We start from the raw sequence: 24,633 nt of genomic DNA on the forward strand, positions 1-24,633 counted from the left end.
CCAACATATACTTGTGTATGTATGTGTATACACATACACACACAAACAAAAGCCATCTTCAAAATGTAGTAAGGCAGGGAACATTAAAAAAATCTATGTCAGAAGCATTTATTCAAATCCATTCATCAGCAAACCTAAGCCACTTCTATTATTAGAATTACAAATTGCACTGCAAAATAGGAGGTTCTCTTACAATTGCTGTAAGGGACAAGGTTGGATCCTTTATTGGCTGATGAACCTGAGGGAGTATAGTTACAATTCTGATTTTTATTGGGGCAGGGGACGACTCAAAGAATGAAAATGAAGCTGTGTCTGAGGGGGTACTGATTGGGGTGAAATATTTCAAAAACTTTCCTTCTCCCGGAGGGAGCCAACCAGAAAAAATGTAAGCAATGGAGTTCCATGTTTCTGGTTTCAACATGGAATAGAGGGAGTTACAGGGGCAAGGACAGTGGTGGGTAGGCGCCTCTGAGATGTCTTCTCTTCTCCACTTACGTAACTTTGTTTCAGTGTTCAATGCATATCTCAGGGAGAAGTGTACAGAAAACCAGGGCTCAGCTGGGTCTGGGAAAGCTGCCCTTGATCCCCATTTCACTTTAGGGGAGAGAAAAGCACAGAGGTCTTTTGTAGCCTCTAATCAATTCAGGGAAATAGAAGAGTTTAAAACAGGCTAGCTCAAAGCGGGTAAAGAAAATGGCTTAAAGCAGTTAATACAAATAACTAAATGTCAATTACTTTTTTGAAATGAAACAAATAAGGTTGGCTGAAACATTTACTTAACCATTTGGTAGGCATTAGCTGTTGCAAACTAATGAAATAGCTGTGGTAATTGAATCTCAGTAAGGGGGTTTCAAAGTGTCAAAATTATAAACAATTCTAATAAAAAATAGTGAGATAATCAACTCTCTGCTCAATTCAAGAAGTATACTAAATACCTGCTACTGGCTTTAATGTGTTACTTTTGTGTCCTAATTTCAGCCTTAGTTTCAGGCAATGTTTGATATTTGGGAACTTGTAACATCTAAATATGAAGAGTACTTATATCTGTTATGAAGATTTGAAAATATACAGTTATATAATGTGATCCATTTTTTCATTAAGAAGGCCAAAAAATGGAGTTCTCTTGGTGACCTTTTTTTTTACTACTATAATTTTGATTCTAGAATGATGCTAACATTTTCAAGAAAAGATCTATCATAATAAAGATTATTCATTTATTCATAAAATGATATTTAATTAACACCTAAATACAGTCATCCCTCCATTATTTGTGGGTTCTGCATCCATGAATTCAACCAAACGAGAGTCAAAAATATTTGAAAAAAAAAGGATGGTTGTGTCTGTATTGAACACGTACAGACTTTTTCCCTTGTCATGATTCCCTAAACAAAACAGTACAATAACTATTCACATAGTATTTACATTGTCTTAGGTATTATGAGTAATCTAGAGATGACTTAAAGTATACGGGAAGATTTGCATATGTTACATGGAAATACTATGCCATTTTCTATCAGTGACTTGAACATCCATGAACTTTGATATCCATGGGGGTGGGGTGGGGGGATCCTAAAACCAATCTCCCCCAGATACTGAGGGATGACTGTATATACAAAATCACTGTTAGGTGCTCAATATCAGTCGATCTCACAAGGTTTCTGTAAGACTCGAATGAAAATCTAGGTGGCTCCACTTAATGGATTGCTCTGTGTGTGTGCGCGCACACACACACACACACAATTTTTTTTTACATAATCTGAATGAGTCACAAATACATTCAATTCTCAAATACGGAAAGTTATCTGGGTCTATTTACTTAAAAAATTTAATAGAAGCTACCATTTACTGAGGTCTAAATGCCATCAGTATGCTATGTGCTTTGCAACGTTTCACTTTATCTTTTTATAATAACCTTCGGAGACGGGTATCCTCTACATATTAAATGAGGAAATGTGAGTTCAAGAAATGTGATAAAGGTCCCACTAACTAGGCCATATTAGAGCTGAGATATGAATTCAGGCCTATTTGTCTGCAAAGCCTGTGAACTCATTCTATTCGCTGAAGTTCTAAAAATGGCTGTTTCTCTTCAATTATATTATATAGTTAAATCTCATTTACATGCTTTTATGAAAAATCAAGCAGTTTCAAGAAGTATCAAAAGAATTACAACTTTTTCTTGACAATTCACAGTCATCAAAGTGAACAGTAGTCACGGTTTGGGCTGTAACCTGGTTTATTCTAAAGACCCTGCACTTCATGGCCTAGTAGGATTTTTGCCTTGCATTTAACGAGGTAGTTTTTTTTTTTTTTTTTTCCTTTACCCTGTCACTTTCCCTTATTATTTTTGTATCTGTAATTTGCTGTGGACTTACTATTTATTAATCAAATAACCAAATGTACAGAAATGGTATCTAAAGCAGTGGCTCTGAAACTTTAGTATCCACAACTCACCTGGTGAGCTAGTTTAAATGCAGGTTCTTGGGTCACACTCCCAGATGTTCTGATTTAGTAGCTTTGGGAGAATGAGGCCCAGGACTTGCCCTATGAGTAAAGAACACATACTTCATGACTATGAGAAAGAAGTCCATTTTTAGTAACTTTTAGATTTTCATCTGTGGCCTGGTTAGTTGAGTATACATATATATATATATATATATCTCCTGCTATTTGAGATATTAAATATATTTAGAACTACGTAGTTTCAAAAACTTTATTTTTCCCCTTACATTATAAAATACTAGATTTGTTGAACAAAATGGCTACAGAAGAGTCAGAAAATACCAGAAAAATGGCTTATTTCCCTCTCAAACCTTGCTTTAGTCTGTCAAACTTTCTTAAAAGACGACATGTATTTACTTAGTCTTTGGAAATATGGGTTTGACTCCTGGCGTTCTGCTAGTTAGATGATGTGACAAATCGCCTAACCAGTCTCAGCTGCAGATTTTTGCTCGTCCATAAAATGGGAGATAATAATGCCTACTTCTCAGGGATAGTGGGAGCTTGAGAGAGAATGAACAGAAAGTATTTAGGGTAAGCACTTAAAATGTGGTCAAAATTTCGAAACACATTTGTTACTTATAAGCCTTCTAGTTGTAATTATCACAAAAGTTTTGTGATTCTTTGAGGGAACCAGACTTCATATTTATATCTCTAATGAGTGTAGATTGCTCATCTATGCAATCTACAGAGATGAGCACAGTGGATTGTCCTCCTTTGTAGTCTAGGAGAGAAATAAAATTTGCAGTTGCAGCACATTATCCTTACTTTCCTGTATAAAATAGGCTTGAAGTATTGATTTCTATGTCACACAGCAGGAGAGGCAAAGAAACCAAGACTTTGCTGATTTAAATATTATAGACAAATCGTAAATACTTATAATGAAGTATTATTACTTCAATGGAAGAAACAGACATACTAACATGAAAAAACACATTTTATTGCACTTAAGTTATAAGAAAATAAAATTTCTAAGTGAATCAAACCATAGACACAATCCCTTTAAAGGTTGTTTTCCTCCATCATGTCAGGTTGTTACATAACTAAAATTAACCAACTTGAATCTGATTGTTTTAAATCAGACTATAAATAAAACAAACAAAAAAAAATAAACAGAAGGAGGAAAAAAAGATCACCTAGGATACAGTGTTAAACCACTTTCACAGTTCAGCTTGAGTTGTGGCTCTTGGAGAATGAGGCAAACCATCTGACTTTTTCATTCATTTTGTTTGTTTGCATGTGACGCCTTTACCATAAAAACTGAATAGTTTCTGCTTTGTCAGTTACTCAGAGCAATAAAACTGTAACAGTTGTTTTCCCAAATACTGTAAAACACTAAGACTGACCAGCAACTTTATTTTAATTTTGTGTTTTATATATTTTTAAAATATTTTGTCAGTTTTACGATGTACGTTCATCCATTCACCACAGCCCTCAAAAAGAAAAGTTTCTCCACAGAACAGGCAAGTAATAGCTCTGTTCCAAGGAATGTGTTTTAATTTTTGCCCAGATAAAAGAAAATAAGCTTTGCACACACTCTCAATTCTTTACTTGCAGGCAAACTTCACTCTTTATTATCTGAAACTCTTCCATTCTCAGCCTCTTAGAGGCACAGATGGCTCAAGTTTCAGTGGCAAAAAGTCTTTTTTCCGTAACCAAACTAGAGCAAATTTGGAATTCAGTCTGGGACTAAAACGTCACAGCAGAAAAAAAATAAAAAAAAAATAATTTGCTTTTTTCTTTCTTTCATTTAGCAGCATAAATAAGTTTGGCCACTGGGAGTACAGTACAGGGGTGGGACAACAATCCCATATTTGAAGACCTACTTCTAGCACCAGCATCAAGAATTAAATCCATCTCAGGACTCACAGAACCCAGGACAACTTGCCACCTTTGAGCAACATATGCATTGAAGAATGTATATGGAAGCAACAGTAAATAGATTAACAGAGGCTAATACTGTGATTGATTGACATTGGCAATGGTTGGCAAAAAAAAAAAAAAAAAAAAGCTTTTCATGATAACTGTACAGAAACAATTCACAGTAATTTTTTTAAGCTTTTCCACTCCAGAAAAATGACTTTTTGTTGCAGATGCTCTCTAATTAGAAAGTCAACCAGTACGTGTTTTGATGTTATTGCAGTTCCTTTCTAGGTGTCAGTGGTAAAAGAACAGGCTAGCAGAATCTGTAATGATGTTTCAGTATTAACACTGCCCAATGACCACTGGAGAAGAAAATAAAGAAATAATTGCACCTGGTTTGATTTAGAAAGTCTCATTTTGCAAAGCTGCCCTCAGTCAAAAGTGAAGCCTTTTATGTGATGAGACAGCAGACGCCTCTCTTGTCAGTTATGGTTTGTCATCTCTTCTTCTTTTCCTTCTTAGTCTGTAGGTCTTTTCAATCTGTTGCCCCAAGCCAACATCCTGCACCACTGAGAACAAGGGATTTTTTTCTTTTTCTTTTCTTTTTTTCTTTTTTGCAGGGGGAAGGGCAGGGAGTATATTGTCTACACAATTGGACAAATTCATCTTTTCTGCTCTTCACTTCATGTCCACATCAAAGTCCAGCACCAGCAGCTTGGTTTCTTCAGTCCCATTCCGACTCCCAACTGCACACACCAGCTTTGTGTTTGAGGCTCTGATCCGCCACACAACTCCCCCACTCCCCCCACTCTCCAATGTGACTAGGTTTCGAATAAATTCACCCGTTTTCAAGTCCCATAGTTTTACAGTTCCATCATCTGAGCTGGTAATTACAAAGTTCTTGTTGAACTGTAAACAGGTCACAGCACTCTGATGCTTGTTGGGACCTAGAAGAAAACCAAAAGAATTTAATTACTGGTTAGCAATAATGGCTATGGGTTAGTTACATTATAATTTGTAGACTTCTACTTTAGAACATACAATAAATGCAACATTTGAAGTGATACTTATTTAGAAACCTATGTCCTCAGTATTTTAGGATCAGCATGGATATAAGAAAATCTGGTAGTGATTTGTAATTGGAACATTAACTTTCAAGAGGTCTGTCGTCCAAGAAGCTTGGTTAGCTACCAGACAAACATCTTATTTTTGGCTGTGTCAGAGAGCATTCCTTGGTGAGGATGTAGATAGTACAACTTTACGCTTTCTGCTGATGGACAAATGAGCACCTAGAGATCTATTACCCTCACCACTATGAACCAGTCAAAGCTGAATGGACACTATTCCAAAACTCTGAGGCGAGACAAAACCAATAAATAAAAAGCTGCAATGTTGCCTATCAGATGGCCCCACCAAAAAAAACAAACACTTTCTAAGGGCTGCACCAAATAGAAAAAGTTGATCATGAGGCACTGTTTACCTCATCTAATATTAGTGATTTTCACTTGTCTCTTTCTCTACTTTAGTAGGTACTATTATACCTCTCCATTCCAGGTAAGCACGTGACTAAATGGGAGACCAAAACAATTTTCTATCAGGGATGCTTTTGTTTTTTTCAATAAGGTGGCCCTTTAAAATTGGACAAATTAAAAATGCAATGGTCAATCAAAAATTATAATGAGTAAGTTGCTTCTATGATATAGCCAAGATCTTTCTTTTCACTGTTCTTTAAGGTTAAGTAGAGTCAACTGAACATGCAGGAAGTGATTAAACAATTTTATATTACATATTAAAAACACAGTTTAAAACATCTCCTCAAGAGTGGACTAGTTCTGTTAAGTCAGGGTAAAAATATTCATAAACTTTTCTGAAGTAAGCATTCTATACGAGATTGGCTATTTTTGTAATGCTAAAGCTCCATATTTCCCTTGAATAACAATTTCATTTTTAATGAACAAAACTAAAAGTGAGTATCCAATACTTACCTTGCAACGTTTGTAAACACTGTCCTGTTTTGATATCCCAGATTTTAACTGTAGAATCTGCATTCCCAGAGACAAGAATATTGTCTTTGAGTTCCATTCCACTTGTTAACGACTGATGCCCTGTTAACGTGTGAATGCAATTCCCTGTCTCCACATCCCAAACTCGGATTGATGTATCAAGAGATCCACTGACCACATGGATACCATCAAACTAAAACAGACACAGTTTATTAGAAGAGAAGTAAGGATACTTTTCCTATTAATTACTGACCTTAATCCTAGTAGGAATGGGGGAAGAGCATGGGAAACAGGTAATGCCAGGAACAAAATGAGGTGCTAGGATAAACGCAATCAGAATAAAACGCATGTCATCACACAACTCTACAATGTATGTTCTCAGAAACTTCTATCAGAAATGCTCATCTTTATACCCAGCAGCTTCAAACTAGATGCAGAAACAACTTAAAATGAAAACAAAGCACCTAAAACAAACAATATATTAATTTTCAAATCATCTGTCCCCACTTAGCTATACACCATGGATGACTGAGAGAATTGTTATTTGGGTTTTACTTCCCACTAGGAAGTTGAAACTAATGACATAGCTTATGATAAATGGAGTGCTTATTAGCACCTAAGGCATGAAAAAGGCTAGAGATAACTTTTGTGATGTTCAAAAGTAAGTTCCATTAAAAACTGTAAAATAAAATTTCACTTATAAGAACCTAATGCTAATTAGGAAATGTGCCAAAAGATAATTATATCTGGAATCAGAAGAAGTGGCATTTTGATATCAAAAGCACACTACAAACTACCTCTTCTCCAGCTTCCCAGCTACACCAAAAGCCAATAACAATCTATCATTTCTATATAATAATGTGGCTACCGCTTTTCTCAACCAAATAGTTTATTTAAATTAGAATATTATATTGATTAGGCTTCTGAGCATATCACAAAATATACAAACAGTTGCAGCCAATTCCCCTTCCACCAAATTCAGCACCTTTTCTAATTTAGCAAACATCTTTATCATATTGCCAGTATTTCATGACATGGACAACATCCCTTTGACAAAGAAACAAATATCCTAAGAACAGAACTGTTAGTACTAAGATTATGTACTAATTTACTGAACACTATTAATGGGCAGCAACTGGCAAATAAACTATATAAACTATAGAAAATATTTTAAAATTGAAAATGTTGTCTTCCTGGAAATAAAACAAGATTCATATTCTAAACCTTCTATTATCTAGTTAACGATCTCAAAATATGGCAATGTTTTTAAGGATACTGGCTTGGAATGTAAACCAAAAAAAAAAAAAAAAAAAAAAAAAAAAAAGGAAAACCAAAAAAAAAAAAAAAAAAAAATCAGCTTAGTCAACTTTACTTCTTTATGACTAGAAATCAGTGCCCCGGGATAGTAGAATGCTTTACGCAGAAAGGATCTATTTCCGCTCTGAACGGGGATGGAATCACAATTACATGGTCCGTCAACTTTTAGCTATCAAAGCAAAGGGGCAGTTTTGGCCATATTAATCCTCTGGCAAAGGAGTTTCTTAAAATCCAGGTTACTCTCCTATGAGACTATTTAGCCATTAATTAACATAGCAAAACTTAAGAGTCCCAAAGTGTCAGGATGCAAGACAAATATTTGTATTTCACAGGGAAAATAGATCACAGAAAGTTGAAAGCATTTAAATAATTTTGAAATTTATACTTTCTTCATGCCAATTTTAAAGTGTATATAAACAGCAGAATAATCTGATTAATCTTTTTTGGACTATAGTGGATCAGCAATTTGACAGTTATTATCTGGGTAAAACAACCTTATGATTCATCAGGAGAGCATCTAAGAGAGAGATAAAGACCTCTTACCTGTAATGAATAGACTCTATTAGTATGCCCCTGCAACGTGTGTAGACAGGTTTCAGTCTCTGGATCCCACACCTTTACCATAAAATCATATGCTCCACTAACAACCCTCCTGCCATCATATTGAACACAGCGGACTGCTGCAACATGACCCATCAAAACATGTAAACACTGGCCTGTTTCAATATCCCAAACCCTAAGAGTGGCATCTCGAGAACCGCTAACAACTCTGCAGAGGAAAAAACAGAAGAAAAAAAAACACATTTAGAATTTTTAATATGAGAAAACATGATAGATGAAGTCAGGGTTTCTTAGCTTTTTCTTCTTACACAGGAACAACTGTTATCAAAAGAAATCCTATATAAAACCTTGGTATATAAACATACAGTATGGGATGGGAAGTTGGGAAGCCTAGAATGCTGCATGCTTGTCCCTGACCTGTGGGCCTTAGTTCCATAATGGAAGATTCTGTGGGACAGAGTTTGAAAGCCACTGTACCGTATTTTTTTAAAAAGCAGCAGCAGCTGCCTCTAAATATGTAAAATAAGATCTTGATTTTAGAAATAAAATGATAATGTGGGCATATGTATAAAATGTAAATGGGAGAACTCCAGGTGGCAATAGTTTAAATAATTTAAATTCTCTTCTTTATGTGCTTTGCCATTTTCCAAAATTTCTATTATGAATGCATTTACTCCCTTGTGATTAGGTAAAAAATTCAATAAAGATTATAAGACAAAACAAGTTAGAATTTGGAATTTAAACAGCTACAGATTTGTGTTTACGGTATATATTCTAGTAGAAATTAACCAGTTTTAGACATGTCCTCAAACACAAGCTGCTTATGCTTCTAATGATTACATTTATAAATATGCAATAGTCTATAAGGATATTCAGAGGTACAGATTTTAAAAGATATGCATACCTTTAAAAACAATGGCTATTCTTTAAACATTTGGTTCAACATTAGCTCTTCTGAAAACTAGAGCAATATACTAATACTTCAATCATTTCTGGATTACAAAACAAAGCTGAAAACTCATATGTCTTTATGTCATTCTTAAGAGATAACGACATACCACAGTTTCCATATTTGAAACAGTAGAAAATTAAAGGGTTGAGAGATTGAACTCAGAACATAATGGAAACTGGAATGCAAGGTCTCTTGATACTCATCCCCCAAATTTTAACAGTATAGCACACTGTTCAAAGTAGATGTAAATGACAATTGAAAAGGTACTCTTTTTCACATATTATAAATCTGGTGTAAAATCTGCTTAGTGTAATGATTCTTAATGAAGAAGATGCTATAGACAGAATTAAAGGTAAAGACTGCCATAGATTCACTGTAAGGACCTTTCAGAGAGACCTTTTTGACAAATAGGGAGAAATCATACTCATTTAACAGGGGTATGACGAAGATAATAAAAAGATATGATTTTAATAGGAGGGCTTTACAGGAGGAGATAAAAGCAACAGCAAAGGCGCTGAGAAGAAAAAGTCAAGCAGTCCAGTCTGACTGAAACCATTTGAAAACTGGATTGAGAATTTTTTCCTTAATTCATTAGTCAACAGTAGGCTCACAAAGACTTAAGAACCAGGCAGCGAGACTATCATAATTATAAAAGGACCGTATGTCAGCTGTGTAAAACATAAGTTGACCAAGTTAGAAAGCTGTGATAATAGTTCAGAACGAGAGAACAAATTACCCACAGGCCTCAGCATTTGCCTAGAGCTAGAGGCTATGATGGGGTGGGTGTAAGGTGGGTAGGTAATTAAGAAAGGTTCAGATGTTTGAAACCTGAATTTGTCCCACTTGCAGAAATAAGAATATCAAAAAGAGAGAGAGAAAAAATGATACCTGCTTGAAGATGATGAGTCATCAAAGACACAGAACAATAAAAAGGATTAGAGTTTCAAAGAGGAAGCCGAAAACACTAGCAAATGAGAAAGGAAACTTACAGACAATCCCCAATTTTAAGACACAACACTATGGCTTTCCTAGAATAGAAACTTCTGAAGTTTAATAAAGTCTAATTCAAGAGCATACTGTCACTATTTCAGTAATTCTACACAGAAAGGGCCCAAATTCACAAATAACAGAGGAAGAAGTCCCAGCCACGATGAGATTTTCCCTTACCTTTTTTCATGAAGATGCATACAACGCACAGTGGAAGTATGCCCATATAAGGTGTGTATACATTCTCCAGTCTCTGCATTCCACACTTTGAGAGTCCGATCTGTAGATCCACTAATGATGATGTTGTCTCTCATTTGTGATGACCATACTCCACCTGTATGTCCCACTAATGTTCTCAGACACTGGGAAAACACTTAAGATGATTACTTTTGGGTAGAAAGGAAAAGCGATTAAAATAGCTCATTAAAATTTGGAGTAAAGTTATTTATTCAATTTGTTTGGCTCGTCAGAAAATATTTTTTTACACATCCATATAAAATGATCCCATTACTATTTATTGTTTTGTTTATTCAACAGCATTATAAATTTATATAAGCACAAGCAAGTGAAGAACAAGTATGTAGAAAGCAAACATTATGATATAAAACATAATATAATAAAAAAGAAACATGATATGAAAGCAATTATGATAGCTCTGGCCTGGCCTCTTTGATGAAATAATACTGAAATTGCAACTGAGTTTCTTCCATGGCAGTAGATTCAATGGAAGTATGCCAACAGTGTTGGGTGTGGCTACATACCACATTTTATCTGATTCGGCCCCAAGGTAGTAGTTAGGAGCCAGTGAAGCTACTTCTAGACATGTAAAGACAGACATTAAAACCCTGAAATAAATCCCAAACCAATATTACACTACGGAAATATAAAGCTGCTTTAAAAAATTTTTAACATCTGACTTGGAATATTTATAAGATACTTGCCAAGAAGCAACAAGGTAAAAGACATTTTAAAAGACATGGATTTTTTTTTTTTTTTCCACACTCTCTTCTGTTATTTTTTTAGGTGGTCAATTACTTAATTCATGAAAATATTCTCTACTGGACAGATAGGAATATTCACTGGAGAATCATTAAGGTGTAACATGTTACACAGTCAAGCTGACTGCTTGGGCTACGTTTTTCTTCAAACTTAACATTTAAATGCGTAGTCCTCTCTCATCTCACAAAGGTTTAAGATAAGTCAAAATTAACATGATATATTAAGTTCTAAACTATAGGAAGGTTATCAACAAAGCAATTTATAAGGAAAAATAATATCCCTCAATCATACTTTTGAAAAACATTACAAAGTAATGAGGTATAACTTAGGTAGTAAATAAAAGTAGGAAAAAATTGAGCCAAGAAAAATATAAAGCACCCTTGAAAATGTTAAAGTGTCTGTCACAAAGATAAACTATGTAAATGAAAAAAAAATAATGAAACTTCTATCATGAGAAACATAATTATCCTCATGCCAGTGACTTTCATAAATATGGGGGAAAAAGCTAAGTTATAAGCTCTGATATTTGCTATCCAAATAATTGAGAATCAAAAATGAATTACTGCTTTCTTTTTTCCAGTTGCTACCTGCAATGACAGGCACAAAGTGATGACTTTGTGAAGTGTAGGAAGAGTAAACTTACTTTGCCCGTGACTGCTGACCAAACTTTTAAAGTGTTGTCATCAGAACCACTAACTATTCGGTTACCACAAAACTGTAAGCATGTGATCACATGATCATCATGTCCTTTCAGCACCTGTAAGATGGATGCACAGATCAGAAATATGTTAATTAAATTATGTTCTTTAAAATACTGTTGAAGAGAAAAATGAAGGCATAAACAGGAACAGTAATTTGTAGTCTATCTCTAGAATTAAAATTTATATAAAATATAAAGCTTTATTCTTCCTGGCTGACAAATACAGAATTAAACATTTTATTGTTTCCATATTCTCTTATTTACATTCAAAACATCAGCTATTAAAATTTTACTGCATTAAGATCTCCTAAAGCTGGTTCAAACACCAAGGTATTTGAAAATAATCTATTTTATCGGTTCAAACCAATAGAATATGCCTCTAATTCTTACAATTTTGACACACAAGAACAAAATAAGCGTCTATTAACCAATAAGAATAACAATTATCAGCCTTCTCAGAACAAAAAAAAAACTATGACAATGACTCCCCAAATTGTTTTTTTCCAGTAGTAAAAATATGCCCAATAATTTCAAGTGTTTTTCTCATTCTTTATATATTTGAAATGTTGTAAGACAGAAAACCAGAATTATGCTTCAATTTATAAAACACAGAAAATCCACCAAAACCAAAACATGGACGGACACTACTCAAAAAATCATGTTTGGTTGAAGAAACCCTGTCTCTAACTAAAAATACAAAATTAACCGGGAGTGTTGGTGCATGCCTGTAATCCCAGCTGCTCGGGAGGCTGAGGCAGGAGAATTGCTTGAACCTGGGAGGCGGAGGTTGTAGTGAGCTGAGATGGTGCCATTGCACTCCAGCCTGGGCAACAAGCGTGAAACTCCGTCTCAAAAANAAAAAAAAAAAAAAAAAAAAAAAAAAAAGAAGAAAAGAAAAAAAGAAAAAAAAAATCATGTTTGGACTATGTGGTCAGAGTGGGCAGCAAATTCTTAGGTAGAATGTGTATGACACAGTAAAATTCAACAGGATATGGAGAGATTTTCATTTATGTAAGATACAAAGATAACCAATTTAACTTATCTTTTATTCAAGTATGATTAGCTGTCAGATTAGAGAAATTAGCAATAAAAGAATATTGTCAATAATATTTTCAGTTATTTTAAAATACATGGTTTTCCTTCCACAGAAGAGAGGTGTCAAATTATACAGTTTGCCAAGAAGTGAAATAGTACACTAGGTACTAACAGTGATTCATGGTTTCTGTTACATTGTGCAGAGTTCAGTTACCTTAGGAGATTTGAGTTCTCCTCGCCTCCAGTTAGTATCAATTCTGTGCTGTCTGATGTATGCACTTTTCCATGGACTGTGTATGAAACCTGGTTTTATTACTTTTCTTCTCTTGATGTGCAACGGTTCATCAATCCCTAAAGTGTTACAGTTCAAACGTAAATTGCCTTCACCAATAATAAAAATTATACATTTTATAAAGTATTCCATCTTCCTTTCTGTTCAAAACCACTGAAATGCAAGACACTGTCCAATTTCTAATACTGTTATCACAGTATGTAACAATAAAGTTTGCATTCTATATGGCATATTTTTGTATTATTTCATTTCTTTCTCAAAATGATTCTAAAAGATGCTGACGAAGATGTGAGGAAACTAGAATGCTTGTGCAAATGGTGCAGCTACTGTGGAAAATAGTCTGTTGGTTCCCCAAAACAAACACAGAATTAACATATGATCTAGCAATTCTACTTCTGGATACGTAACCAAAAGAATGAAAAGCAGAGCCTCAAGGCAGTTATCTGTACACCTATTCTCAGAGCAGAATTATTCACAATAGCTAAAAGGTACAGGCAATCCAAGGGTCCATTGACAGATGGATAGCATTAGATACATGCACACAACAGAATAGCGGAAATTCTGACACATGCTATGACATGGATGAACCTTGAAGACATTATGCCAAGTGAAATAGGCTGATTGCAAAAGGACAAATATTGTATGATTTCACTTATATGAGGTACCTAGAGCAGTCAAACTCATAGAGGTAGGAAGTAAAAGGGTGGTTGCCCGAGACTGTGGAAAGGAATAATGGGGAGTTCTAACAGTGGGCATGGAGTTTCACTTGAGGAAGATGAAGTTGTAAAGATAGATGGTAGTGATAGTTACAAAACAATGTGAATGTACTTAATACCACTGAACTGTACATTTTAAAATGGTTAAATTGATATAATACATACATGTTATCACAATTTTAAAAATATTTTAAAAAATGATTTGGTATGGGAGAAGGGAAGGCAGAGATTAATCCCACTTTATGTATACAGATACTTAAGAAGGAAGATTTCACTGATTAACCTAAGCCCCACAGAGGGCAAAAGCAGGATGAGGATGAGAAACCCCTGGATCTTTACCTCTAACCTTTATTAACTGGACTAACCATCAATGCTCCCCACTTGACTATAACCACCATGAAAGGAAGGATCACCTATAGAGTACCTGCATCATGATCTATGATTCTTTCTCAAAAATTTTGCTTCTGAGGCACATAATAGTTTTGTATTTTTTCAAAAATACTATTTTTCTGGATGCCTGCTGGGAGAAAAAAAAAAAAATCCTCCCAATACAGAAGATAACTACTCCTCTACTAAGGAAAAAAACAGGTTTCAAGAACATAAGCTCCATGACAGAAAGAGAACTTCAGTTCACTGCTATATCCCCCAACCTTTAAGAAATGTCTAGCTCATAGGAGGTGTTCAATAAATATGTAAGGAATGAACTAATACTAAATATTTGAATATTTAATTGGTAATATAATTTGGGGGTTTCCTTTAAATCATCCTCAACTTGACTTTCATTGTTTATTAATTCTACTAGTGACAGGAAGCAAATTAGATACATTTGCTATTAGTTATATTGTTTGTTAAACAGGTCAGCTGCAAGATTTGGCTCATCTGAATGTGTAGAATAACGTGTAGATTTTACTATAAGTAGGTGACTATTCTTTTTTTTTTTTTCTACTTTTTTTCAGAATCACTCTGACTTTTCAAAGTATAAACATAGTCTCTATGCAGTTTTGAACCTTACCCTCTTCTTTGCATTTTTCTCTCCAGAGAAGGTTGTCTTCAGCCAAAATTCTCCAGTAGCGACACGTCTGAGCCGCTTGCAGCAGGTCTTTGGGTTCCAGGAATGAAAGCACATAAAGTGCCAACTATGAAAAAGAAAAATGCATAGTGTAATACCCACATTTAAATAAATATATGGATTATATAATAAGTTAATTATTCTCCACAGGATGAAATACTTGATAAATATAATTCTCTGATTTCTAAAATTATGAAAGGCAGTAACTTCAGTCCTAACAAATATATACCAGATAAAAAACATATACATACCTTATTGGTTTTTATGAACTTCATTCTACTAACTCTTTACCTCTTCAAGGACTACTTATTAAACCTCTCTGTCTCTGCTTATGCCTTTGCTCTGTGAGACTCAACTCAATAATGCTTTTTTTAAAAAATGTTATTAGTTGTTTAACTTTGTTCTCTCTCCCACTACAATGTAATTTAACTGAAGACAGGACCTAAATGCTTGCCTGACAGATAAGAAATGAGATTTTTATATATTCTGTGTGGTATGACTTCAGATCATTTCTGATAGATATATATCATAATTAACAGTCTTCACATCAAAGTGTTTATCATAATGAACTTTGAGAAATACTTATATCCGTGAGTGTAAATGACAAAGGGGGACAATTATTAAACTATTGCATAGACATATAAAAGTAATTGAGTTCTAATTACTTTACATTACTTATAAGGATCTTCTTGATGGGCCACATAGAGTTGTATATTTGAGCTAACTCTTAGGTATACTACCAATTTTAAAATTTCATTCATAATACTTACAAACCATCATTTTCTTTCAGTATGTCAGTTTATAAATAAACAAAGATAAAGGAAAAATAAAGAGGAAAAAAAGAGAAGGGGAATTATAGCCTCTGACTACAAGTATTCAAGTAGCCTCACTTATCACATAAAATTTTAAATTATTATTTTAGGGAAAATAACTTAAATACAGCAATTAAGTTCAGTTTTCATATGAACTGAATGACAAGAACTAAAATTATCCGTTAAAGGGTCAAGGATCATATAGGGAGTAAAAGCACAATTTTAATTATTTTTTGATGCTAAATAGAAATTATATAACATAAATTATATGCTTTCCCAATGACTTTGTATATATAAGGAATTCATCATTGGGTGGGTACAGTGGCTCACTGCTGTTAATACCAGCAACTTTGGGAGGCTGAGGTGGGAGGATCACTTGAGGCAAGGAGTTTGAGATCAGCCTGGCTAACATGGTGAAACTCCATCTTTACTAAAAATACAGAAATTAACCAGGTGTAGTGGTGCATGCTTATAATCCAAGCTACTTGGGAGGCTGAGGTATAAGAATCACTTGAACCCAGCAGGTGGAGGCTGCAATGAGGCAAGCTCGTACCAGTATACTGTAGCCTGGGTGACAGAGCAAGACTCGGTCTCAAAAACAACAACAACAACAACTCATCATTAATTACATATTTACTGAGTATATTCAATATACAAAATACTCCAACCAGCCAGTATTCAGTTTAATACTACTACTGATGAATGATAGTGAAAAAACTTTTTTTGTGAAATAATTACTTTTGGTATATCAGAGAACACCAGTATTACGTACAGAAGTTGAGTCATTTAAAATAAAAAGGTGTAACTACATTCAACAATACTCACACATAATATAATATCAAGATTATACTTAATGGATACTCCAAAAGCCACTTAATTTGGGAATTACCAATCGATCAAAGCCTAGGCAAGTTCACTTTGTGTCAGTAATGTGATGTTACCATTACTAATCTATGTAGAATTGTAATTTAACATAGAAATTACCAGACACAAAAATATTTGTGCAAAAGAGGTGCTAATTAATGACCAAGATACTCATCTAAAAACAGAAAAAGTCTATTCTTTTCTTTGCTTTAGTTATGTGACTTAACTAGAAATCAGATAATTTACAGAAATAGTCAATGGATTTTAACAGCTAGGAAACAACAATTCCAGAACAGCTTAGATTTCAAAAGTACATCCCCAAATCAACAGGTAAAATTTCCAGCATTAACAGTGATTAAGAAACCATCTAGTCCAGTGCATTAAGGAGAAATATAAATAAATCCTAAGGCACTAAAGAAAGTTGAAGTGCTAACTTTATAGGTTACTGGCATACTTTCCTTTAAAGCAGTGAAGATCCTAACTCAACCAAGAACTTCAACTTATTATATACATGTCATAATCTAGCCAGTTCCATCAAAACATCAAAGCAATACAGAAAATACACAAGGCAAAATGAAAATATGAATTAAAAAATCAGAAAGAAGGTTTAAACTAAAGAAGTAGAGCACAAATATGCTTTCAACAAGATTATGTCTTACAAGGTTTTGAATTAAACTGCCAAGCCAAAAAGAGAATAGCAATTAGTTGCATGATTCTTACTACATATTATGAGGAAGTATACCAGTTCCCTCAAAGGAAGAAAAGTTGTGTCATGTAGGGCTCTGAAATGGACTGAATGTCTATATTACCTCAAATTCATGTTGAAATCCTAACCCCCAATGTGATGTCATTAGCAAGCAAGATGTCTGGAAAATAATCAGGTCATGAGATTGGAGCCCTCATGAATGGGATTACTACTCTCATAAAAGGGGCATCACCCCGCCACCCCAACCTCCCAGAAAATTAGCCAAGTGTGGTGGCACATGCCTATAGTCCTAGCTGCTCAAGAGAACTGTTTGAGGCTGCAGTGAGCTGTGATCATGCCACTGCACACAGCCTGGGAAACAGAGACTCTGTCTCTCCAACCACTTTGGTAGGGAGTCATGGGCTTCTTGCAGCCAAGTCATCTGGTCCAGCTAATGCAGTTTCCTATTCATTTGTTTTAAATGCAAAACCCAGATTAGTATTTCTTCCTAAAGACCACTTCTGCCAGAGAAAAGCTCTTGAACTGAAACCTGTTTCAGATAATTACCTTTTCCTTGTCCAACTCTGTAAGAATTGCTATTTTTTATTTTTCTCTATAACCTATATAAAAGACAACCACATTGTACTTAAAAGGTAGCCAAAATTTTCCCAGACTTGCTATATTTCAGTAGATTAAACTAGTCAAGGAAAAAATAATAATCCTATATTAAGAATTTCAGGTTTTATTCTACATCATCTACTATATGATTATGATTTTCTTGGTATTCATTTACAAAGACATTGCTATTCATCACAAGCCTCCCATACGAAATTAGTGAGATTTTTGTCAAGCTTTTTGAGATTAATAAGTAAATGTTTCTAAAGAGTTTTGAGATCTGTCCAAAGGAATTATAAGAAAAATAAGTCCATTTCCTGACAAGAAGGTAATAATGTTTTAAATAATAATACTTTGTTTCCAAAAGTATAATGTTAATTTTCTTAAAAACTTTGACCTATACCGTTATTTATCCACATGGACAATAAAACATTTTTCAAAATAGGAAACTTCTTTTCCTGGTACTTGAAAACAAGAGGGAAACATTGATGATATGCTAAATCAAGGCTCTCCCGTAGTCTCCTACCTAACTAATTTCACTTCTTTTTCCCCAGGCAGTCTTTAAAAGCACACTTAAACCAAGAGAATCTTTATTGGATTTACCCTGGTTATTGACTATTTGTTATTAGTTCTTAGATTTTTGAAAATACTTTCATATTCTAATCTTAAACCACATTTTTGTGTGTTAAGTTACTATGGAAATTCAAATAAAGCAAAACAAACCAAAAACCTCACCATTATTAGAAATAGAGAATAAATACGACTATGAGAAGGCCTGCATTTTAACAAAAATGATACCCTCTAAAACAAGGAGGATATCACTAAGGAAACTATAGAGAATATATCAAAGGTGAATAAAATCACTTTCAGTGTTTTTATGTGTTTATATTTATGTGTGTCCCATTATTAATGCCCTTCTGGAAGCAAAGAGAGCTGATGTCACTTTCATAAGCCAAATCTATTCAAAGAATTCAGTTTTAAAATGAGCTAGCAAAAATAAAAATTTTCTTCTGGGCCAACATCATTTTTAAAAAGCACTCAGTAGAAAACATTTCAGGAAGAAGAGATTTTCTCCACTTTGCTTTTCTCTAGAGTTATAGAGTTATGTCTAGTTCTATGCATTAAATATGATACAACTATTTTATTTGCATCCAATGTGAAATTCTAACTGGCATTATCTTTATCATTATTAGGATATTTAGAATGATAATCTTAAAAAATGACTCCTTTTCTGTTCAAATTTGAAGTTTCAGGATCATTTGAAATAGTATATTGGTATTTTATATTGTCTTCTTAGCTGACATATAACTAGTGGCATATACATATTACTTACGAAAATATAAATATGCATATTACTTATGAAAATATAAATTCATAAAATTACTTATGAAAATATAAATAATTAGCATGGGGATGCTGATTATTTAATGTTATATTATTTCTGCTTGCTGACAAAATAAAATTACTAAGTCTATAATATCAGTAATGCCTTATTTATAGTTATGAATGCCCATATAATCAGTCTATGATAGTTTCAGCTTACATAAAAATAAAAAGAAATAGACAAATAATTCCCAAAGAAGTGCTGTTAGCATGTAATTAGTATGGAAAATCTATATGTGTAATGGAGATGGGGAGGAGAATGATTAGTAGATAAATATATACACGCGAAATTATAATATTCGTATTTAAAATAATTATACAATGTAAGTTCAAGAGAACTGTAATTCAATAGAATCATAAAACTATTGGTCTTGAAGGGACTTACTTAAGATACACAATAAAATAAGAGAAAAAGTATTGCCATTTTAATAAAGTCAAAATTAAAAAAATATATACTGTAATTAATATACCAAGACAACTAAACGCTGGGCTTCAAATAACCTGGCAAAAAAAATCCTGATAAAGAAATAATTAAATTAGTGAGACTCAATAGTTACTCTCATATATGACTTATTCAAGTAGTGGAAAGGAGTTACTTAGTCCACATGCATACTTTAATCTGACAATTACATTATTAAGTCACGGCAATTTATCAATATACAGCCCACTTTACCACTAATTAAGAGTGTCAAACTGACAATACTGAATACCATAATTAGCATGACAATGTTTAAAGGTGGTAGCCATTGAGTTATATATTCAAATAACACCCAATGAAGAATGTAATTGATAATCCTTACCTCTTTAGGGAGCAATGAAATGAAGTCTCGCTGAAACTGGGGTTCTATCACTTGCATCATATGTTTTACTTGTGTTGGTTCACAACTATCAATGAGTTCATCTAACGCAAGCAATTTCTCTGGTCCACTCCAGCTCTATCAAAGAGAAGGAGAAATTTTTATTATTTTAACAGATGTCCCAAATTATAGGCTTATAAAGGAAAACTCAAACCTATACACAACCACAGATGAACAAGGTAGAATTGTATAAAAACTGGCTCCTTATACTGACATTTTTTCCACAAGATATCGAGGAAGGCATTTAATTTTATTGCTTACCAACCACTTTAATTTTGTAAAAGCTTTAAAAAAAAGTCATGTTTGACAGAGAAATTTTTTTCATTAAATTATTATAATAGTTATATGTTTATCTACCACCAAGACACTAATTGAGAAGCCAAAATTTTATTCGAGAAACATCATTTTCGGTTACTGAGTAAATAATAGAAAATTTTGACAATTTTCCTTTCTCTACATTCTTTCTAGTGGACATCATAAAATTAGATGGTTTTATTAAGGCACTCATCTGAAAAAAGAGCAGCAGCACCATTTAGAGAAAAATTAGTAACTGGTTATATTACACATTTGACAAGTATCTTCCACAAATTAAACAGGCTTTGATTTGTTATGGGAAAATAATTTCAGATAAAAAACAATCAACAATAGAAAATAGTAGCCGACAGTGGTAAAGTTAGAATATAAACAAAGGCCAAAAGAGGGTAAGAGAGAAAGTGATACACTATAAAAACACAAAAACACACAATTATGCTTCAGAAATAAGAGTTTCTTTAAATGACATCAGATTATCTTAAAATTTTATTATTTTCCCCTCAGTGAAGAACACCTGCACAGAAAAGCTATGGTTCTTAAAAGGAAAAACTAAAATGCCATGTGAATAATTCAAATGTTACAATTTTACACATTTAAATAACCTCATAAAACTTAAATGAAAGAACATTCTTAAGCAGGCCTTCATTTCTGCAAATCCACTTATTTAAGTATCATTGTAAGAATTATTGTGACTACTTTACAAGTGGGTGAATAGAGAATAGGTGAGGCTTTCAGTTAAAAAGATCTCCATTCCATTTTGCCATTCCATTTCTTGTCCAAACAAGAAAACTTGATCCAAGATGTGAAAGATATAATAATTGAAAACAAATATATTAAGGATATCAGGAGCCATATTTGGAATACTTTTAAAAGAATTTACCCCTGTGGAATCTACAATAAACTTCATCTCTTCTTTCTTATGATAAAGTATGTATTAAATTGGCAATACGAGAAAACATTTCAATAGTATTTATTTCCATAATGTATTCCATTTTATCACCTAATGTTAAGGAAATACAGGCTCCAACCAGTTGTGTCCCTTCCTTTTGCTTCTACAGATACATGCACCTAGAACATTTACCTTGAGCCTTACCTTGTACCTTTTATGGTCAGGGGGAGGATATATTATGCATAGAAATGTAAAATATTCACAAACATGTATATGTACACATGTGACCAATTAAAAGCAGTTAATTTGAAGTTCAATAATCTTGTTTGGTTTTTCTCACATAACTTCAAATACTGGTTTAAAATTTACCTCTTTGACATAACTTACAGTGATCAACCTCTACTCATCTCTCTCTAACTGGTATCATAGAACAAACTCATTAACTTGTTTTGATGATATGCTATTCCTTTCCATCTACATTATAGACGATGCATGGACACTAGTATAAGGACTTGCTCATTTTGAGTGACTGATAACTATGTTAACTTGATTAAAATGTAGCTTTAGGCCAGATGCATTGGCTCACGCCTGTAATCCCAGCAGTTTTGGGAGGCCGAGGAAGGAGAAACACTTGAGCTCAGGGGTTCGAGACGAGCCTGGCAACATAATGAACCCCATCTCTACAAAAAAATTAAAAATTAGCCAGGCATGGTGGAGTGTGCCTGTAGTCCCAGCTACTCAGGGAGCTGTGGCAGGAGGTCAAGTCTGCAATGAGCTATGATCATGTCACTGTACTCCACAGAGTGGGACTTTGTCTCAAAAAAAAAAAAAGGCAGCTAATATATGAAATATCTTTTATCAAGGTTTTTGGAGGATAGGGTGTAGAATTAAAGAAGACAGGACAGATGATAAATAACTAATTCAGATCTTAGCTAAGTATTTGAAACTGTGTCAAAAATTTCTACATATTTAAGAAAAAGTACATGGAAAAAAATTATGCCTGTTTAACAAAATATTTCTAAGACTCTAAACAATATATTTTTATTTTGTTTTAAAGAATCTTTGATTTAATAGGAATCAAATACAATTTAAAACGTCTCAATTTAAATTATACATACAGTCAGTAGATGTTACTTTGTGATATTTTATTAAAAAGTATAGCACTGACAAAGATGAGTAGCATAAGAAAATCAGACTGTTTCCACTGATCACACATATTCAACAGTCCTGTTGTTTAAAATCACATCTTTTTGGTGATTCTAAATAACGATCTGAACCATAAAAACAGCTTTCCTCTGTCCAGCCTGGAATTCTTCCCTGAACTCCAGACCTGTACATGTTGTTGCTTTTTCAACATCTGTTCTTAGAAATGTAATTGAAACTTAACATGTCCATGATCTTTCTCTCCAAATCTGTACTTCTATTGTCTTGCTCATTTCAGTAAAATCAACTTTATTTTACTAGTTACTCAAGCCAAGAAGTCTTTGGTCATTCCTGTCTCCTATCTCTCTTTCACCATCAGATGGTTTTGATTCAAATGAACTCATAGCCTTAAACTTTAAAATATATCCACAATCTATTACTACACTGGACAGAGCTACCAGTATGTCTCAACTAGATTATTCTTCTACCTCCCTAAGTGGTCTTCCAGCTTTCTACGTTTGACTCCTCATTCTATTCTCCACACTGCACTCATGCTACTGTTAGAAAATCTTCAACCTTCTTAAAGCCTTCTAATGGCTTTCCACTTCACTCAAAGTAGAAATTAGTCCTTATGCTGGCCTATACTAATTTCCCATTACTTTTCCTCTTATTTACTCTGCTCTGCCATACACACTCTTTCTGTGCTGTAAACACTCCAGGCACACTCAGCTTCACAACATCTTTCCTTGCTGTTCCTTGGAACATTGTTTCCCTAGATACCCACATGCCTTGCTTCCTTACTTCCTTCCCTGAGCAACCTTTCTAAAATTGCAACCAGTTCCAAACCCATCCATCTCATCCCCTTGAGACTAGAATGTAGGCTTCATGAAAAAGAGGTTTTTGTCTGTTTTATTCACTATTGCATACCAGACCCAAGTAGGGCCTAGCACATAAAAGGTGCTTAGTAAATATTTATCGGATAAATAAATGAATCCCAAAAGAATCAAGAAATACTATCTCTAAATGCTATCATCTCAAGGCTACCTGTAGAGAGTATTTCTATTCTTTATATTTGATGGTATCACTGGGACTTGCTTGATTAGTTTGGTTCCAAGAGCGGTTTCAAATTTTGTCTTATACAATTTAGCAGAAGGGACATATACATTAACATGAAAATCTTGCAGCTAATGAACACACACACATATATATATATATATATATATATATATATATATATATATATATATATATATAAAATAACAACCTACAACAACCATTTACGAAGAATAGTTGAGAGAGAACTGAATTGGGGGTTAGGATATAATTTTAGGAGATATTGTCACTATAATTAGCTTACAATTTGACCTCTTCAGGCCTTAGTTTCTTTATCTGCAAAAGCAAAGTATTGAATAATTCTTATAATTATTGTTTTACTGCTATTTGAAAAGTGGTTGTCCCGGAAAAGAGAAAAAGAAAGTACTTCCTTTGGCCTTTCATGGTAGTCATGTTGGAACATATTGAAGGGGACAGGAAAAGTATTCCAAGTTCAGAAGCAAATTTTAATTTACGGACAAAATTGCAAATGCAAATCTGAAAATTCCCCATGGAAGTGGTGTTTTATTTCAGGTAAATGAAAGCACAGAGGTTTAGTAGAGAAGAATAGAAGGAACACTAAACTGCAATCAAGAGCCTTGGTTTCACCAAGAAACTCACTGTAGAACCACATGGAAGTCTCTTAACGAGTCTGAGTCTCAGAGAACCCACCTACACAGTGAGAGGCTTAGTCCAGGCCAGTGGATCAAGGAAAGCAATAATTACTGAGCTCTAAAACCCACGAGCAGAAAGTCTGATTCAGTGGCTGAAGGCATTTTATTTTTATTTTTCATTTATTTTTATTTTTTTTTTTATTATTTTTTTTTTGAGACAGAGTTTCACTCTTGTTACCCAGGCTGGAGTGCAATGGCACAATCTCGGCTCACCGCAACCTCCGTCCTGAGTTCAGGCAATTCTCCTGCCTCAGCCTCCTGAGTAGCTGGGATTACAGGCATGCGCCACCATGCCCACCTGATTTTTTGTATTTTTA

General features: G+C 33.9%; 1 protein-coding gene across 5 annotated transcripts in view; it reads right to left on the bottom strand.

Annotated features, from left to right (window-relative positions):
• Positions 1–3,415: 3,415 nt before the first annotated feature.
• Positions 3,416–24,633, bottom strand: part of FBXW7 (F-box and WD repeat domain containing 7) — a 235,594-nt gene continuing 214,376 nt past the window's right edge. For all 5 annotated transcript variants that reach the window (XM_017498755.2, XM_017498758.2, XM_017498754.2 and 2 more), the window contains 8 exons: positions 20,150–20,284; positions 14,934–15,057; positions 13,128–13,264; positions 11,822–11,935; positions 10,360–10,541; positions 8,223–8,448; positions 6,345–6,555; positions 3,416–5,306 (listed from right to left, as the gene is read on the bottom strand). In XM_017498755.2, the coding sequence (XP_017354244.1) occupies positions 5,038–5,306; positions 6,345–6,555; positions 8,223–8,448; positions 10,360–10,541; positions 11,822–11,935; positions 13,128–13,264; positions 14,934–15,057; positions 20,150–20,284 (1,398 nt within the window). In that variant the 3' untranslated portion in view covers positions 3,416–5,037. The remainder of the gene's footprint in view (positions 5,307–6,344; positions 6,556–8,222; positions 8,449–10,359; positions 10,542–11,821; positions 11,936–13,127; positions 13,265–14,933; positions 15,058–20,149; positions 20,285–24,633) is intronic.

Source organism: Cebus imitator, unplaced genomic scaffold, assembly GCF_001604975.1.
Source record: "Cebus imitator isolate Cc_AM_T3 unplaced genomic scaffold, Cebus_imitator-1.0 Scaffold251, whole genome shotgun sequence".
Lineage (NCBI taxonomy): Eukaryota > Metazoa > Chordata > Mammalia > Primates > Cebidae > Cebus > Cebus imitator.